A 20,859-nucleotide genomic window follows, 5' to 3' on the forward strand; every position below is an offset into this window, starting at 1 on the left:
GCTACGTGCTCACTCGCAAACTGTGACGTCAGGCCGGCGGTCAAAGTGATAAAGGATGTAGTAGTTTTTTCAAAATAATCATAATCCTAATTATCTAAAAAGCGATAACATGCTTTTAAGCAAACATTAGTTAAGTGAATTAGCTCCACTCAGACTAGAGACAAAACTTTTCAGCAGTGATTAAAAGCATCAACTAACTTTAATTATCCATAAGCTACTCACCATGGCCGGTAGCTGCAGCTCGTGCGTTTCGTTGCCCCGCCAAACGCTCGAATCAGGAGCAATGCTTTGAATTTCACAATCGAGCGTATTAATTTTCTCGTGCAAACGGGACAACGGTACCGATGGCTTTGATGCTACGCCGATCGATTGCACAGTTTCATCGATTCTGCTGGATCCAACAGTCGTGACACCGAGCCGGTTAGAATCATTGCTGCCGGGTTGCGATGGGAACACTGCAGACGATGCAACCGTCGTAGTCATCGAGTTAAAGGTTGTCGTTGTAGCAGCAGCTGCTGCTGCGGTCGTGGTAGTTGTTGTCGAAGAAGGGCGACTTGGTTTGGCCAGTTTTGCCGTGGCCGCAATGATCGCCGAAGCAGCTGAACCGAGCGACTTAATTTTTCTCTGTTGCAAGTCCTCAGACGCACTCGCACTGCCTGGTTTGGTCGACTTTGTACCAACTGGGACTGTTGGCTCATTAAGCACGAAGTTTGTCTTTAAGGTGTGCTGCTTGAGATCAGCTTTAGCTCCGGCATTATCTGCTCCAGTAGATGAAGTTGCTTGCGCTCTGGACGACTTCCTGGAAGAAGCGGCCAAAATGGCCTGCGCTGGTTTGGACATTGTTTTCGCAGTAATAATATCCTTTTCCGATAGGATGGCGGCGGTAGCTTTGGACTTTGCTACTGTCTGCGTACGATTGGGGACCAGTGCCTGATGATGCAGCTCACTGTATAGCTCCTTGCTGTTGTAGAACTTTGTTGTAGAGAACTCGGGCTTATCCTTTTTGCTTCCATCAGCAGAATCGGACAGCCCGACCGGTGCATTGTTGTCGGTGTTGAATTTGGTGGCGGCAAAGTCAATCTTTTTTAGCGGAGCAGTTTTGCCTAACTGGGCGAGCTTGGTAGCTGTCGAAGGGTCGTTCTTTTTGACACGTCGTGGTATGAACAGGTTGCCATAGCTATTCTTCACGATATCACTGCCACTAACTGGTACACCATCTTCCTCATCTATAGGCTGCTGCTCCGCTGCGGCCACTGTCGACACGGATGCCGACGGGGGTGGTGCGGTTTGGGTAGAATCTTGCTGCGATGATGAAAATGTAACCGAGGAGATGGCAATCGTGATTACTTCATCATCCTTCCGACCTTCCACGGCATCGCGGTACTCCTCCTCGTCGTCGCCCCCAGCAGTTCCTTCAAAAGCCCGGAAGCCCTTAAAGTTTTCTTCGATACGACTAATCACCTCGTCGTTCTCTTCAAGCTTTTCCGTGATGTTGTCGATGGTTGGCTTGCTGCTGCGCTCATCGCTGGCGGATGTTTCCGACGTGTCATCGATTAGTTCGATCTCTATCTTTGTGGTAGAAATGTCACCGCTATCCTGGCCCGTCGCATTGTTTATAGGACTAATACTGCTGCTGCTGCTGCTGCTGCTGCTGCTACTTACGCTGCTACTGCTACTGGCGCTTGTCACCGTGCCAACGTTAGACGGACGCTCCATGCCGTCTCCCAAAAGTTGCTCCTGCAACTGTTCAGCTTTTTCGTCCACCTCGGTCGTCGTCAGTACGGGCAGTATGTCCGAGGGTTTCATGATGGTAGACTCGAACAGTCGCTCACCGTCTTCGTTACGCAGAATGTCCTTCTCCCGCAGGCGTTGCTCCTCGTCGGAGTTCAAATGCTGCTGTGCCTGATCCGGCTTGAAGTCCTCCAGCTTCGAAGGATAAAAATCATCAATGTTAATCTTGCTTGGGTAGACAGATTTATGTAAAGGTAGTTGACGGCTCCCTTGCGAACCCATCGTGTCCGTCATTAGCATATTTTCGTTATCGTTTTCGCGCAGCCCGTTGTCAAACTCGTCCGTCGTAATTTCGGCTATTTTAATGCGATAAAGCCCATTTTTCATGTTTCGCTCGACGTGAATTTCATTGGAAAATGCATCGTTCTGTGCGTCCTCGGGAAGCTCGAATGCACCACCAGCTGCTCCGTTGGCCATCACCTGCGTATTAATCGTAACGGTCGACTGCCCGTTTGTTGTAGTTGACGTAACGCTGCCTTCTACGCTCTCTGGACTGCGTAATTTAGGCGAACTTTCGGGAGAACCCACGGTGCTAGACACAACAGCCGGCGATGCAGTAGTGTCTATCGGATCAACACCATCGTGATTGGACGTGGCCGTGTTTTTGCTGGACATATTTCCCTGCGCTTGAGTTGCATTGGACAGGTCGATTTGCTCTTCACTTGCACGTTCCGTACCGGTGGCCACCTCTACCGTGAACAACCGAATGCCGAAGCTAATCACCGGAGTTTCGCTCTCTGGCTCGAGGTCAGATGCTTTCTTATCGTCGCAATCGCTCTCCGGCGTACCAGCAGAAGCTGTACTTGTGATGCTCTCCAGCGACTTGGGTGCATCCGTGAGAACTTCGGTTGTTGCTATTGTTTCCGGCCCCATAGTGCTTGCGGCGCTTACCGAAAGTGAATCCTCGCCCGTGGGTGTTTGACCACTAGAGACAATTGTGCTCGACGCCATTAGTGGCGCTTCCGATGGTGTTGGCGACGGAAATGATGCTGCCGCAACCTTTGCGGGCGCCAAAGACGATGCTATAGATTGCGACGCTTCGTCAACAGGCACGTCTACTGATGCCGGTGACGATAGCAGCAGGTCTGGTGACGTTGCTGACGATGATGAAGATGACGATGACACTTCCGTTTGACTGTCTTCGGCAGTAGGCTGCGTGAACGAAGACACTGTCTCGACTAACGACAGTTCTGTCGGCTGTTCGGAAGAGAGGCCGGAAGAAGCGGTAGTCAACAATACTTCAGCATCTCTCCCTGTTGCTGGCTGGTCAGGGGTTGGACCCGCGGTGACGCCAAGTGCCAGGAGTGTCAGACACAGAGCAGTTGCCCGTCGGTTCATCTTGCGGGGTTTCAGTTCCGGTGTGAATTGGAATGTGCTATGTTCCAGTTTGCGTTTGATGATCCTAACAGGTAATGTTTGTAGGGGTTGATTGTTACCCTTCAGGTGACACTTCAGAGTAATCGTTCAAGGCGCACTGGATCATTCGCTTCGGTGCATTCGTTTAGCAATCAGCCGACTGGAAAGAAAGAAGAAGATAGATTTCGTAAATTCCTTGCCACGAAATAAAACAACAAACCTATTTAACTGTTAATTCTCTGGGCCAGGGTTTTAATATGTACTAGTGATGGGCGGGTCGACCCGAGCCTATCGGGTCGGAGCCATCCGTAAACGACCCGGAGTCGTTCGGGTCAACCCGAAAGGTACAAGTAGGTTCAGTGGGTGCAACGACTCCGGTAGGTGCGAGAAAGCATAAGCGACTCCGACCCGTTGGTGCAACGAGTTCGGGTCGGATCGGGTCACGGTAGGTTCAGTTTGACCCGAGGGTGCAGCGAGTTCGGGTCGACCCGATAGATCAGTAGGTGCGAGAAAGCATAAGCGACTTCGACCCGTTGGTGCAGCGAGTTCGGGTCGGGTCGGGTTAAGATAGGTTCAATCCGACCCGACCCGAACTCGCCGCACCAACGGGTCAAACTGAACCTACCGTGACCCGACCCGACCCGAACTCGCTGCACCAACGGGTTGGAGTCGCTTATGCTTTCTCGCACCTACTGATCTATCGGGTCGACCCGAACTCGCTGCACCCTCGTGTCAAACTGAACCTACCGTGACCCGACCCGACCCGAACTCGCTGCACCAACGGGTCGGAGTCGCTTATGCTTTCTCGCACCTACTGATCTTTCGGGTCGACCCGAACTCATTGCACCCGCGGGTCGGATTTGATTCCGACTCCAACCTACCGCACCCGCTGCACCCACGGGTCGGAATCGATACCGACTGGCTTGCACCCGACTCCGGGTCGGGTCGTGAAATGAATCGTATGACCCAACACTAATATGTACCCTACACATGGCAACCTGAGCTAAATGTGGAGTGTGTTGCGTTTAATCCTTTTCAGTTTATGTGCATTAAAGCTTTGCATTAAGCCATCATCACTATAAATCACATGATGAGTAGCATTGTGCCCAGTTGGTTGTGTTTTGCGGTAGGATTGAAGAAATTTATATTTGTTTATCTCGTTTTTCAATCTCCGACAAGCATCTCCCAGCTTATCTTGGTCAACTTGCAACAAGACGAGTGACATTTGCCAAGGAAATGTCCATCTCCATCAAAGGATCTTTGTACAAGTACTGGCAAACAAACCCATTCTGTGTTTAAACAAAAGATACTAGTGACCAACGCAAAGTTTGTTTATTAGAGGGTGCAAGCAACGCAAGGTGGTAATCGAGCAAATAACATTTAACTATTAGGTCTTTCTTATTGTGGGATACTGAAGTTATAAATTCGTAAACAAAGTTTACAGAATACTGTTAACATCGCCATGTTATTCTTTATGATATTCGTTGTGAAATCAATAGTTCCTCAAACACATTTACCTTCCTATTCCATTAAATTAAAATTTGACTTTCATGATATGTATGTAGATATCAGTTTTGTTTAATAAAATTTAACGATAAACTTTTGTAAAGGAGTTTTGGACCTAATTTATCTTAAATTTATCTAATTTATCTACCCAATGGAGGCGCCCAGTTCATCTTTCGTTATATTACACACAATGGAGGCGCCCTGCAATCGTTATAAACTCCGGGCAGCTTATATTGATTTTAGCAGCTTTTTTAGGAGTAAATGTTTTTCCAGTGTAACGCCTAGGTTTTATTAAATTTGAAAGTGTAAACATATACTCTCTTTGACACGCTATGGTGACCTTTCATGTGTGAATATAAGGGCGATGAGCCTACCAATGTCAACAAAGATTGTTTCGCAGCAACGAAAGGCGCCCAGTTTTGGGCAAAATGGATAGTTTTCGGTGAACCGTACTGTTTACTGTTTGTTTTCTTCTTTTGTACATCCCACTTTTTAACAAATCGTGAGGTTAAAAAAACACATCTATGCTATACTGCTATAATATTAAGAACTTTCATCTGATGGTTTTAAAGTTGGTTTTTGTGTGGATGCAGCATAAATATTGATTTTTTGAGGAAAAAAATCTTACGGTTCTGACATTTTATTTCTGACCCTACTAGGTTATATTAACTCAATCACAAATACAATAAAAAAAGCTCAAAGATGAACGAGAACGTTGACGTTAAAAAATCTTCATTGCAATATTTTTACATCGCGTGACCTTTGGTTATAAGCATTTACCCAGTGGACTCACATGGAATTGGACTCATCCATACGATAGTATTTGTTTGATTTGCAACAGTTACATTTGTATCTGAGAAAAAAATCATTCCTCTACATTGGCAGATGACCCCATTTCCTGAAAGCAATCAAGATTAATGCGATCCTATTACAAAATGCATTTAGGCATTTCCAATTTACTGTCCGATTTGCAAACAACATACCGCACTGAACAAGCTGAAACCAACGATGCCTTTACCTGGCTTTTGCTGTTCGGAATGTTAATAACTTTTACCATGTGTAAGAAGACTGGGAAGAGCACTGTGAGCCAAAGCATAGGATGCCACAAGCATGATTCACAAATTATATCAGTATTTGTTGGGAAGCTGGTATGTGTTGTGACTGTGACGGGTATAACGTAATGGGAATGATATTTTTATACCACTTCCTCTCGTTTTTATTGCAATTTTATGGACCATAGTATCGCAATTAATTTAAGCTTCTATTGGCCGATATGTTCGTTACGATGTGCTGTCTACATACATAATCACATCTTTTAGTACACCTATGTTTGCTTCCAGCACCGTATTGCTATTGCATGGAAGTCAGCAAACCAGCCTGCAAGCATAACCCAGGTACTCAATTTCATCCGAGAAGGTTTAGTATCGTCTACATATCGGCAACACTGTTGCTATTCTAGCGCAGTAATATAACTCGTTTATTGAGTCCTTACAAACACCGATTAGTAGTAAATTATAATTTATCGATAACAACAAACAACGATATCATGACTAAAGATTCCAAAGACGCAAAAAACATACATTTGTTACCATCAACAAATATCGATCGATAAGGTAAGACCATGTACAAATGGTGTTGTACAGTGGAAGAGTACGTTCAGTGCTTTTAAAATGAATGCGCTGTGCAACCATTAACCAGAAAGCCAATCCTAAGAAAGGTAGCCCACTAATCTTGTTTGCGTTTGCAACCACAATCCATCCTACCGTTGAACCCATGTTATCCTATGGTTGTGTCTTTGAAGTTGGGTATCAATTTTCTTAACCTTGTTTACCGTTAGTCCGTGAAGCAGCGCACATCAGCAGCTTCAACAACACTATATAGGGGCCACACTTTTACAAGTGATTCATCACACCACCAATTTTACCACACTGTTCTTGCAGAGTCATCTACACACTGCCTCCTTCTGTCCCGTTGCTAGACGCTCTTCCAGGAAGTTGTGCTTTAATCAATGGATGCTCAAAAGAAGATTATAATCTAGCAGCTTTTATCTTCATGAGGCACCTGTACCAAAATGATAACATTTCAGCAGCAAAACATAGATGAGTGAAAAGGTTAACGTAAACTGTTTACCATATACCATCATTCCAAAGCGTAACTACAGGTTGTCCTCGATAAGAATTATTAATGTGGAACACGTATCTCAAAGATCCGTGTTAGTCGAAATTCTTGGTTTTCAGTCAAAACATACAGAATTGAAATGTATTTTTCATTTGCTATTTTTTTTCAATTCTGCACAAAAGCAATCTACCGCTATGATTCAAATTACGGACAGCTTCATATTCCGGATCATGTTTTTTGTTGCATTTCTTCATATCCAGTTCCTAGCCATGATTTTTTTTTAATTTACATGATTACCATGAGATAATAGCATCCATTAAAAATATGTCTGACCTCTAGTAGATTTGGATGTCTCGGTAAATATATATTATTTGTTGGTCAGTTTACCACCCGAGGCATTCTTAGCTGTTTTGCTAAAAGCCGATGCCTGTGTAATTTCTTCAACTACTCCTATTAATCTGGTTTAGATGCATTGAAGTACAATGAAATGCATTGTAGAAGTACTTATTAACGTGTAAACAACAGTGTTTAACAAACTGTGCTCTGATCTAATTTGCCGATATGTTTTATGATAGTGATAGTAACAAGAACAAAGATTTAGTGATAATAATAAACCACGATATGTAAAGATATATGTGACGAATGCCTTGATAGTCATACGGAAAAATCGTCTAATCACACAACAGTACTTTGATTATATTCATCTACGAGTAAAAGATACAAAGAACACCCAAGCCCCGTTATCAATGAGACCGTTGTCCTGTCGGTTCAGAAGGACATCGTAATTAGTAGCAATTTCTTGCACATCTAAATTTGTATTGTAATACGAAAATCAAGTAAATTGTTTCGAACATATGAAACCCAGTATTGAAACCCCATTACGAAATACACATTTTTGGCAGAAGATTGAGGTTGATATTAAAACATTTTTAATAACAGGTGCCTGGATGTGCAAGTATCTTGTGACTAATATTACAAATTTTAGGATACTAAATATGCAAAAAAATATATACATATGCAAATTTAAAAATTAAATACATCATTTAATCCTGTTAATTATTTTATATTGCTAGTAAACAACTAAGCTGTACCTATATAGCTGTATAAACTATAACTATAGCTTACTTATAGTATATTAAGCTGTTCAGATGATCGTATACTACTAATCAAATATAGCTGAACCATCGATTCAGTAATACGTAACTTTTTAGATGTGGCGACACATGCAACAAAATACGACTCACAAAAGAATAATTAAAAATTTCCGTACACCAACATGCTATAACGCTGACTGCGTGCATCGTTCCCTTACCGTTCGAAAAGAACATTTCGTACCGGAAAGCAATCTGTCGCATAATTTACGCATTTTCCTTCACTTGTTCGATGGTCGGCATGAAAACGCTGACCAGCAACCGTGCTCCAACCGCTTGCCGTAGCGCTCAAGAAACAATCAAAGAAATAATTACGATTACGAAAGTTAGTTTGCCTCCATACCCCTCCAGCCAGCCCTATTGGCCCCTATCGTTTGCCACAGATTGATTCGTTCAAGAGCGAATGTTATTAGGAATGAGATTATGCGATTATGCTGTGGTACGATTCGCGTGCGAGCACTACTACCACTGCCAACGGACGCTGTGCTTTATATGTAGCTAGCGGATCCGACGGAGGAAGGATACAACGATCGCAACGGCCGCGAAACAAATTACGAGCTGCACCGTGTGCGTGAGACTCGAACGTTCAAGACTCAGCGCGGGATTAAATTAAGCTTGTCCTTTTTTTGCCATAAACATGATTGAGACACGATAGACATAATTTACTGCTAACAAAATAAAACGAATAAATAACGGCAACTGCGCCCGTAATGCCAGTACGGCAACTGTACCGCGAACAACGTGCATACTGGTGTCTCTGTTCGGACAATTTCTCGTAGCGTACGGTGTTTGGAAAACTGCCCCACCCTATCTGTGTGCAAAAGGCTACTAAAAGCATTATGCCATCCTCTCTTCCTTCAACCAACATCAGTTTACAATAAAAACTTTGATAAAATATGAACGAAACTATCTCGTGCTGGCTGGTTTTGCTCGGCGCTTTCCAGCACAAGAACACCTCCCGACAATATCCTGCAGAATAAACAGTGCAGAAAATCGAGCCCGAATTCCGTTCGATGCGTTTGCTGTACACAACATTTCTAGCATTCTATCTGCGAAACTCTTGATGTCCTTATCCGTTTGCGTACTATTTACCCTATGCTGCGCGGAACACAGCAGGATGAAGTAATTGTTCGGTAAACACTTTTCTACCAGGAATCTACAACTTTAAAAGCTTTAATGATATTTATTACAATATTTAGAGTAATATTATTATTCAAATTATGTTCTTCTCTTCTCTTCAATATTTTTTTTCCTTATTTAAATAAATTATCTATATAATTTTTGCTATATTGGTATCCATTCCAATCGAACACACATATACTATAAACTTTTTTGTAATTTTTATTCAACCATAACAAGCTCTTAACATAACATTTGAAGGGCGTTACTCATATAATCTAGCTCATATGTTCTACAGTTTAAGTTTTATGTAGCATAAAATTCTAAAACATTGAGTTAAGCTGTAAGAGTACTAATACAAAATTATCAGTTTTTATTGCCATTGAAATTTTTTTCTTTTTTTTTACTGAAACCCAATGACTGAAGTTATCAGAAAAATCATTTTGGTGCCTTTAAATGTGCATTTAGACATCCTACTCTTTACAGAATTTAAGACTACAGAATTTTATTAAATAACCTAACGGTAATATGAGCAAAAATCAACAGAATATTTAGGATAAATGTGTGTACATTATAAACTAAATCACTTTTTCGACATGATCAAATCGAACAAGATGAATCCTATAGACTTTCTAATCTTCAGGGCCTATCGTCGTCGTAGACTAAATAGATGTTAAATTACCAACAGTAAACGAAAACAAACCATCAAAAGAAGAAAAAAAATAGCACAGTTTTCCCCCTCGAGATAAAACGTGCAGTTCAGTCCCAGGCAGTTTCCGTGCCGAACCAAACTGTCAAAACAAACCTGCGGCACTGTGGAATCGGTCCCATCTGGGAAGTTCTCTGTGACTTGGCACGGCCCGGGCAAATGGAAGAAAAGAAGTTAATTGATCGCACCGCTTGATGCTGGATTACTTTTTATCATTCTGTTTTCACCGTCCCGTTTGGCAGGAATATGTGTGTGTGTTAGTGTGCGATGGACGATGGATGATAAAAAAAGAGGACGAAAGATATCTTTTTTTTTGTTATTTACTTGTGTTCGTATGCCGTACCTCATTTCAAGGCGATTCTGGGATCTCATCAGGCTCGATAGCCTTGCCATGGGCTGATTTTTTTCCCATTTGCCCGTCGATGCGACGCTTTCTTCAAGACGATCTCGAAAGAAAAGAAAGAATGCCCTCTGCAGCTATAGCAGCCAACGATAGAATGGCAGCCCCCGCCTGATTGCTCTGGGTTAAGTGTGCGCCCCGGTGAGGTACGACACAGCAGAAAAATGGAAATGAAAGCGCAATGGACCAGGGCAAGCACAGCCACGGACAGCGACAGCAAATCGACGCCTTTTATGCACAGGCATAGGCGCAGGACGCGTACATCTGTAAGCGCGTCACAAGCATGCCACGGTGGCACGGGGGCATAGTGAGAGAATGTTTTATGAAGATGAAGAGTTTGTTTACACCGTCCCTTTGTCTGATGGAACACGTTTCGGATTTCTTACGAGGATGCTTGCTGCTGCTGCTACTGGTGCCACGTTTCACTGTTGCTCGTTGTCGCGGAGGCGAGAGCTTGGTTATGCTCACCTTTCGCCTTATAGTCGTTGGTGTGTGAAATTCTTGCTATTTTCCAGACATTGTTTTCTTCCTTGCAATGATGCCGGTTTATTTTTGCTTCCATCGAGCTACTCCCACTGCCATGTCGCAGCACATAATGGAGATTTTTCTTAGCTCTTGTCTTCATGCCGACGAGTACAAAGGTCGGGCTGCCAAGTGCTGCATTTGTTTCCATTATGGGCACGATTATAAGCACGATCAGGTACCTATTTTCTTGTGCTCCTTTGTAAATGGTTTCGTTTTTTTTGTGAATCACTCATTTGTGAATCATATTCATATTTTCATTTAATTATATAATGATTCTTCGATAAATGATTGCCAGTTTAGATGATTCATTCACATAAAAATCACACAACCATTCATTTCCAGCGCATAAAAATGTATTTTGTAATGAGCAATCATCACGTCGATATGATTAGTATATATTTTATTTGAATTGGCATTTTCTCACATGTAAGAGTTCGTTGCTGCCGAATCAAGTTTAAAAAAAATCATTGCAGTTGTAGTTTAGCAATTCAGTATACAAATATATTAAACTGAGGCAAAATACGACACTAGCGTTTCTCGTGAATAAAACATAATCTAAAATCCATTGTTGAAAACATAAATCCATACATTTAGATATTTCGCAATGGGCGGTAACTGTCCCATGTTGGGTTATAAAAACCTGTTTTTTTTCACTCACGAGAATGTCCATAGTAAAATAATACAACATTCGAAAAATAAAAAGTTAATTAAATATACAAAATTGCTATATTTGAAGGGGCGGTCTCCGTAGGGCAGTCGTCAACTGGTATGACTTAATGACATGCCCGTCATGGATCTCATGGATCTCATCTCAATCCTCATTTGCACCGTTTCCCCGTGATAACGACTGACTATCCGGCTGGATAGTACTGAATAAGTCACGAAAGCTTGTATTATAGGCCGGTATGACCGCATAGGTCATTATGCAAAATAGAAGGAGATTTTAAGTGTTTTAAACTATTGAAAATTAAGGGTTTTTATGTATAAGTTGATTTCATAGAAAAAGATTGGCACAGTTAACTCAACCTTGCACCGACCATAGACGTTATTGCCCTTTTGCCTAGAAATATTTTTATATTTAGTTTCTTCTTTCGGTAGCACATTCACACACAGCGTTTGGACTAACGCTGTCATGCGCCCATAGGTCCTACTATTGATGTTTATATGCGGCCAGTAAAGTTTCTTTGTTCATTACATCTCGTTAAGTGCTGTATGTTTTTTAGTTATATCTTCAAACCAGCACCGTTTTACACACAATTGCACGATAGTAATCAAACTTTCTAGCTTTTTATGACCTTGATTTTTTTTTTTTGGTAAATTACATTGTATTTACATCGATTGTCATGCTGCATTTGAACACCATAAACCACATCCTTCTAATACTAATACATTAGAACATACTAATTAACATTAGAAAAACTGTTCACATACTAATATCAAACAGTTCAGTGGATTCAAAGATACCTCATAGAACGACGTAATACAGTGAAAATTTTAGAACGATTTTATGGTATGTACTATGGGGAGCTTTTATAAAAAAAAACCCTAGCACTAATGTGCCTAAATGAATCCAGCTAAATAAAAATACCCCCTAGATAAAACCTGTCATTCCTGGTAAAAATTAGAGTTATTGCTGCGCTATCTAAGCATATTACCCACAGCATCTAAATAACAGAAAACTAATACCATTTTAATTTCGATCTCATTTCCAGGTTCCAGTAAACACGTTTTCCCCAGCGAACAATGAACTTACTTCGTGTTGTGTGGTTACCTTCACAGGATGTTTATTCCCTTTGGACGAAGCAGTGGAAAACGGATCGACATAAAACACCATTCTTTCCTCTCGCTACTCCCCAGCTAGGCGTCCTCTTTCTTTGGGGCATGTTTATGAATGTTTATTTTTAGCCAGTTTTTTTTTATCTAGAGAGTGCAAAGAAAACATCCCCAATCTGAAAATACACGACCCTCAGCAGCTTTTCCAACAACTGAGCAGTGCGAGATCAGCATCGAGAGATTTGCACGACCAGCGTCACAATCCTGGCGACAACGTCAACTAGTGGCTCATACTCTTCCCCTCCGTTCGCAGTCGTAGTGGCTACAAAATTTAGATCTCAATCTAATGATTGTTGTTGAAATTTGTTCCTTTTCTGCATCTGAATTCGCTCGTGGGGTGGTCGGAGCCTTTTTTGCTGAATGCTGTACGAAATTTAATTAAGCTTTTGTGAAAGCACACGAGAAACAAACAAGCTACAAATGGGAAAATAAAAATGTACACCTACCTACGATGAACAAAACTGCTTCCTCTGCACAAAGGAAAACCGTCCAATTCCGCTGTTTTATTAGGTACAGTTGTTGTTTACTGCTCCACAACCAATGGAGCAAGGTTGCGCGCACCGGAGCTCCCAGACGCGTTGTGTATGGTCAATGTTTGAACAGCTATAAATTACAGCAATTATCAATGTTTCTCCATCTATTATTCCGCACCGGCAGGAATTGAGTTTCCGTTATGCACTTCCACTGTTTTGAGCAAGCGTTATTCCTTTTCCACAACAATTGTATAGCCTTTTCCCCTACCCGCACGCACACACACACTGTACGGTAAACAAACACGATCACCCACTCACACGCGGTGATGTGCCGATGCACACAAGCACTGAAATGAAAATATAACTCTTTATTATTTGCCACCAAAGGCACCGTCGTAACCTCTGTTAGCCTGTGCGTGATAATTTTTCCTTCCACCTTTATACGACACTTTTATTTTTACCGCTTTTTACCCGCACATATCTGCTACCTATTTAGTATTATCCGTAAGTACCGACCACCTACAAACACATCGTAAAGAACGCTCCACCGTACACGGCCAACGGCACGCAACGGCATTTCCCTTCGAATAATGCAATATAAATCAAGCAAAAGCATGTCCCCCGGTCGGCTGTGGCGTCTCAATCCCAGGACGTTCAATTGTTTTCCGGCACAGATTTTTATGACCTCTACCCAGCGGGCCTCGGATGGCGAACAGCAGCGCACCGAACCCGTTCAAGATTTCCTCCCCAACTAATGCACGTGATGTAATATTTTTCCCGTCTTCCCGTGTGTTTTTGCTCCCTGCTGCAATGTCGTTGTAAGCATAAATTGGCATCAAGAAACTGTGCTCCGCTTCGCTTCAACCACGACCGAGCCGAGCCGACGAACGAAAAGCTTTCACCTTCGACCTCCGTACGCTCCATCTATCAACCTCGCTTACTGCTGCTGCCAAAAGAAACGCCACCATACGAGCGGCGGCACAACATGCAAATGATAACAATAATAATAAAATGGCCAACGGCAATAAAAACCCAGGAGCCGCAGAAAACGATAGCCATAAATTGTTACACAAAACGCACACATACACGCACATACTCCCACATACACACATACAAATACACATTCTACACGTTGGTCCAAGGTGAAGGTGACGTTCTGGCAACCCTCTGAACGTGTGCAGCACCGAACCGGAGGCAGTGGTCCCCACCCGGTTCCAGCTTCCACCAACCTGACGCACTTCCGGCGTCTAGCTTTATTGCTGCGCTAAGTGATATCAGCGCGCTTTCAAATGCGTGTCATGCCGAAAGGCGATGATGGGTATAATTTAGGATTTATCTTGCGCCCACCACCGTTCGGGGTGGCAGCTTGTTTTGCATCCGTTACGGTTGCGTGTCTATTGCGGCGGCGGCGGCGGCGGCGGCCAACTGTTTCGCCAATTATGTACGACTTGAAAACGAGCACGAAGAGAAAATTCGATCCTATTAAGGTCCTGCCCCCTACCTGCGTAGCCGTGTTTTAATTACTATAGCGACAAGGAGCGATAGAAAGCGGTATCTTCAAACTGTTTTTGGTAAGCTTGTCATAATGATGCTCCGCAACTAATGGCTGCAAGGCTTGGGGTGAAGCGCTTTTACGATAACAGCTTCAGATCAAGATACGCTCAGCTCATTTAAATAAAACATTTGAATTAAATTAGAGCCGACGTTTCAACGTATCACGATTGCTGTGTGTGTATTTTTTTTCTTCCATTTCACACCAAACCATCGTTTCCAAAAACCTCATTTGCCTTAGAACGCTTCTCAGCAGAATTTACTGCCCTTTAACTTTATGCTAAATTCTGTCGCAATGGACCATTTGCCACCGTCAATAAAATGCACGCTTTATTACAGTGATTCTCAATTTCTTCAGTGGTTCCCAAAAAATAAAGAAAACTTTGCAAATAAAAAACCCTTTCCAAAGTCCCCATCCTTCGAGGCTTCCAAAATCATCCGATTTCTCCCATTCGATGTACCTATTGAGCAATCCTTTCTGGGCACTACAATATCACAATATCGATAGCAGTCCGTCACGTTACGCGGTAGGAGAGCATGGATCTATTTGCTTCAAATTAACTACCGCAAATGGGAAGGAACAACAACAAATCAATGCCAAATCGGAAACCGCAACCCATTAAGCAGTGGCGTTCGGCTAATAAAACATGGCGATGGATAACCATCGAACAATATTTAATGCCATCAATAAATACCCCTCAACCATAATCGATAAGTCAATCTCGGTTGCCATTACGGTTTAACAATCCATCTAATTATCATTACTGCTTCCGGCTGAAATGGTTGTAAAATGGTTGCCTTAACTCGTATATTTATTCTAAAGCTACCTAAAACTATGTATTATTTAAACAGCAAACTGGTATGTGTAAGAGCTTTTGATTAATATTTCCTATGTTTGTTTATTTCAATATGCATTTCCAATACAACCGACAGCTAAATTTTGTATTGTTTTTTTTTTAACAAAAACAAACTCCCCGCAATAGACTTTCTTTGTTCGTACAACTTTTTCGCTTGCATTTTGCTGATTAGTTTCAAGCAAGGCCTTATGCCGCCGAATATAAACTCCTCTGCAAGCCAACGGTTTGCCCAGCTGGTGTATAATGTATTCCAACCCATCGGCTCCATCGGCAGTCAGGTGTGGCACAGCATCATGTTGTGAAATGTTGGTAAGAAAAACTTTGTCTTTGCAGCCACCTTAGCGAGATCGACGTTTCTCCCATCTCCGTCGCATCTCGCCTCGTGGCGCCGAAATTACCGGAAAAATCTCGTACAAAACCACCCCCCTTCTAACCTCACCCCTCCGTTCCCTTCCCTTCTCCTACGATTCCAGCTCATGGCCCGCTGCTTGGTACCTGGGCCGTGTGTCGCCGCCAGGCTTTAGCCAAATGAGCGCGCCTTTTGCAAAAAGAGTTTTGGAATTCTTGCCCAAAAATGTGCCCACCATCCCATCCGAGGGTGGTGGGATTGAACGGTTTGAAAGGCAGCAGCGTAGAACGACCACCAGAAAAAGCTTCACAAAAAGGTAAAATCTCAGCCACCGCTCACGCAGGGTGCGGAAAATATCTTCGGGATTCTTTGACTCCGACAGTACCGCTTGGGAGTCGCAGCAGCGGTGCCACTATATCCTACACATCCCTCCCAATTCAAAGCCCATCCTTTTGTGCCATTTTTGAGAAAGGTTTCGTTTCCGCTGGATGCTGCTGGGATGCTTTTTTGCAGGTGACGTTTGTAGAGAGGAGGACCCCCTGTTTGCTTCGCATGCTTGGGTACCGTTTTGTGCGTGTACTGTTTGGCGTTATTTTTTATGACTTCACTACAGTAACTGGTGAACAAAAAAAAAAGGATTTTCGGTCTGTTTTTAGCGCCCACAAGCGTGTTGTGTTTTTCATGTTCCGCTGGTGGCGAATCATATCGACAGATCGGGGGTACATCCAAACAACAATAACCATTCAATACAATACATCGTTTGTGCTGCAGGAAGTGAAAGGTTTCCCATAACATCCGTCGTTTCGCGTTCGGTTCGAGCAGCATTAATATACCACCACCCATTAATGCTCTCGCATTCACTGAATAGACACATCTAGGCGTAAGATTCATGCTTGGATGCCTACATCTTCTTATCTGATCAAACTGTATCAGTCCAGGAATCTTTCGTCGCAGTAAAAAAAAACTCCGCTGACGCACAACTTCTAACACACAACCAACACGCACACACACACATACACACACCATACCACAAGCACAATGAAGGCAGCGTACCACTAATACCACAATGCTGTCTAACACATGTGACGATGGGAGGGGACGAGAGAGAAAAACAATGTTTTTTTGACCATGTCTTGTTCGGTTCTATGCCATCGGTGAAGAAAATTTACATCTTCGAACGAGCGCCCACCGTGCTGAACACGGACACACCATCGAAGCAGCATCAATACGAACGCTGTACACACTCAAGCAAAAAAGGACACCTCCCCATCGCAGAAACGGATCGATGGAATGAATGTTTCTGGACGGCACACGGGGCACGGTTCCAGAACTCACTCGCACTCGCCTCTATTTCTTTGTCGAGGCGCTCCCCTGAAACACAAATGATCCACCGACCAGGACAGCAAAAACAGTAATAGCCAACCTCATCGGTGTGTACCACCATCACACATCGATGATTGATTAGCTCCCCGGTTTGTGCGGGTTATGCCTTGCGAAGCTACCACCCCTCACCACACCGTACACACTCACACACAGAATCTTCTTCTCTTCTAGCTTTCTTCCTGTTTTGATGGCCTTTACCTCACACGCCCTCTCGAGTACACCGTAGCGTCGTCGTTGGGTTGTCAAGTTAAATATATTCACTGTTTCTTCTTCTTCTTTTTTGTCAGTAAGCTTCCTTTCTTTCTAAACGTCAACGTTCTGGCACTCCCGATGAAGCGTTCCCTCCGACCATCCGTATGGTGTGAAAAGCTGTACCAAACTGAGCGCAGGCACCATTCGTCTCCTTTGATGGCTCCAAAAACATCCTCGGCAGCAGGATGCCGTCTCTTTTTGTAACCCTCGCGGCACGCCGCTCGTCATGTCCTGGTGCGATGACGCTGCGTACGAGAAACGAGAGCAACACGGGAGCGAAACCCCGAAACAACCGCTCGCCAAACCGTGGTGGAATGTGCTAGCTGCGCTGCTGTGGCCTTCGAATGTGTACCATATTTTTTGCGACGAAACAAACAACAAACTCCACTGCTGCTGCTACGCCAATGTCATCTCCCCTTGCAGCTACTATGGTGACCGTATCTTCAGCAGCTCAACGCCTACCCGGCCCAGAGATTCTGCGGACGGGAGCGACTCCCTCTCTTCTGAGCAGATTCGGATGGAAAACTGCCCGCGAGCGCGCTCCCATTTTCCACGCGCACCAGACACATCCTCCCTCTCGCGCCATTCGCACAATTTCCAATTTCCATTCGCTACAATTCTCTCGCTCTTCACGCATACACGCAACTCTCTCAGTCTCTCTCACACACACTCACTCTCTCCGTGTATTATCCTTCTCAACTCCACCGGAGGAGCTGTCATCTCTGAGTGCTAGCGAGTAAATGCAAAGCATGCGCATGGGGTGTGTTATTTGACACATTATTATCCGAGAAAGCTCTACTACCGTCGTCTCCAAGGGGTTGCAAGTAAAACGAAAGTTTTGCAACTTTCCTGCTAAATGAGCAGCGATGCCAGTATCTGCGATGGAACGGTGTCAAGATGTGTTGCAAACAAAGTTTTCCATCCGGTTTCGGTGGGTGGGTGTGTGTGTGGGTGGGTGGCAGCTGCCACACCGCATCCGTACCCTTTCGCCTACTCATACTGACGCGATGCCTCACTGTATGGTTGATGAGCGACTCTCGAGGGTTCGCGACGTTTTAGTTCATTTGTTTGGATATAACTATCTTGGAGCCGTGAACTTTCAATGAGAGCAAGTCTCGGCATTTACCAGTTTGTTAGTTTGCCGTAGGATGATTTTTTTGCGCGTCAACTTACGCAAGCTTTAAGTGGCGTCGCCGACAATTTTTAGATATTTTCTTTTCTTTTTTGTTAGCAGTACTAGTTTAGTTTACTCTTGATTGTCCACATTTAAGATACAATGTCCTCGGCGGTTTGACAGTATCTAATAAACTTTCAACAAAGTTTAAAGTTTTGATTAGTTGATCATCAACCAATAACAGCAAAGACCAAATCAAACAGCTACTAATTTATTCATTGCTTAAAACCCCTCCTCAACTCCAAGCTTTCAATATCACCTACACAACAATCGCTACAATTGGCTACAAATGTCGCCTGTCTAGCATAAAATTTTACGACTACGCTACACCCAACAGTTATTCGCTCGGAGATACCAAAAAAGCGATGTGAACACCAGCAACTAGCAACAAAACGAACAACCGTTTCAAAAATACACCAACCAACCTGCTGCATATCCAAACCGCCGCCCCAAAACGGAGGCGCAGCAATGCCACAGAGAATCATAAATTACATGTGCAACATTTGTTCCTGACAATTGAAATTAAAACTTTCCACACAAAAAACAAACACACTGACACACACACCAACAAATTCGCAAAAACCATTCGCCCACCATAGCCTGCGCTAGCTGGGCGTGATGATCCCCAGAAGCCGTAAAAGGACATGCCGCAAAAAAGTGTACATACCAAAGCCGGAAATTACTGGCCCAAACCCCACGGGTGGACAAGGGCAATTGGGGAGGGAGGGGGGAGCGAAACTTTTGCCCAACCGAAATTCATACGTATTGATAATGCGTAGGTACATCCGAAGAGGATACATGTTAACATGTACACTAATATCCACTCCGTGCCACCTCCGTGCGTCGTCGTTCGTATGCGGGCAGTGGATTTTCCCGGCAGTGATTATAATGTTTTCACTCCTTTATCAAGCGGTTCTCTGACCCTCGTCGTCCGTTTTAGCGTGTGAGCTCACTTTCAGTTAAATAGTTTCCGAGTGAGTAGAAATTTAAATTTAATTAAAAAGATATTAACGCTTCCCAAACTTCACACTAACTTTGCAACCGTCTGCCCCCGATACAGACATGACTGTGTTCGCTCGTGTGTGTGGTCTTTGGGAGACTTTTGGAGAACCGAAGCGCAACCCCCTTTTTGTATTATTTTTTTTAATCGTACCATGCGACTGCCGGCAGAACACAGGCTGAAACCGAACCTGCTACCAAGACAAGTACATCTTTCACTCAACTCAACCACAAGTGCCATTTGCACGGGGCATGGGATCTTAAAAGACAGTTTAGTTGAGCAGCAGCTGCATGAGAGTGAGGGGGGGGGGCGATTACTGGGGCGATGGTAAACAAAATTATGGGATTACGACATGCCGGATTTAGGCCCGGTTGGATAGATAACTGCATAAGAGACAAGAAGAGGGACGGTAATTTGTATAGCGATCTGGTGCTGGAACGTGTGCAATTTCTATGCACGACTACCGAGTTCATTAGGCAAGATAGTCTACACGGCTGGACCGTATTGGCCATATTTTGCAACCGACACGTATTACTGAACTATAGACACTTTCGTCGTACACGACAACAAAAGCAATATGTTATTTAAGTTATTTTAACTACTAGGCTAGCTAGGCTTGCACATTTTTTAAAGAACAATATTAACCGAAACTTAAAGATTTGTGAAAATACAACTATTTAAGTTGTTATATCAATAAGCTTTAAGCAAATTGTTAATGGCAAAATAAATAAAAAATATGCTCAAATAAATAGTGATATTGGCTTACCTATTGCGCTTCATTTATAATTGATTTTGTGGTTGTTTTCCATTCAAAAACTCTACAGATGCATCTGAACTGATTCCTCCCTACAAATTTGGTACCGTTCCGACCGTAAAACCGTTTGGTACCGTCCCGTGATAAAACCAAACGCATACATCCGGCTCGATTCATTGGAACACAGTAAAAATATTAATTTCCTGTTGCACGATTACCGCAAATTCGAGTCAATATTTCAATAGAATTTCTAGATATTTTCTAGGAAAAAAATAATACAGCTTAATAAGTTTGATTGATCTATGTGAAAAGGCTATTTCTAAATAAATAAGTAAAAGTTTTTTTTATGTCAGGGACCAGGCACCTCCATTATATTTTTCTTCTTTACTTCAAAAGGTAACAGCAGTAAGCAGTAACCAATCAACCACGACACCATTTGCAACAAATGGTGGACCTTTAATTTGGTTTTCTCAATTTTGACTTGAACAACTTGATAAGAGAATAATCATGGAATAAATACAGTTTACACAACTTCTCAACATAAAAATATTGATTTTA

At 43.1% G+C, this 20,859-nt stretch overlaps 1 protein-coding gene across 2 annotated transcripts in view; it reads right to left on the reverse strand.

The window, feature by feature from the left end:
* LOC1279478 (serine-rich adhesin for platelets) overlaps positions 1-17,547 on the reverse strand; it is a 48,739-nt gene extending 31,192 nt beyond the window's left edge. The window contains exons 1-3 of one of the 2 annotated variants that reach the window (XM_061654350.1): positions 17,320-17,547; positions 12,955-13,328; positions 223-3,307 (exon numbers count right to left, since the gene is read on the reverse strand). In XM_061654350.1, the coding sequence (XP_061510334.1) occupies positions 223-3,129 (2,907 nt within the window). In that variant the 5' untranslated portion in view covers positions 3,130-3,307; positions 12,955-13,328; positions 17,320-17,547. Of the gene's footprint in view, positions 1-222; positions 3,308-12,954; positions 13,329-17,268; positions 17,290-17,319 lie in introns of those variants that run through there. The other variant, XM_061654351.1, reaches the window with a different exon arrangement.
* Positions 17,548-20,859: the final 3,312 nt, after the last annotated feature.

Source organism: Anopheles gambiae, chromosome 3, assembly GCF_943734735.2.
Source record: "Anopheles gambiae chromosome 3, idAnoGambNW_F1_1, whole genome shotgun sequence".
Lineage (NCBI taxonomy): Eukaryota > Metazoa > Arthropoda > Insecta > Diptera > Culicidae > Anopheles > Anopheles gambiae.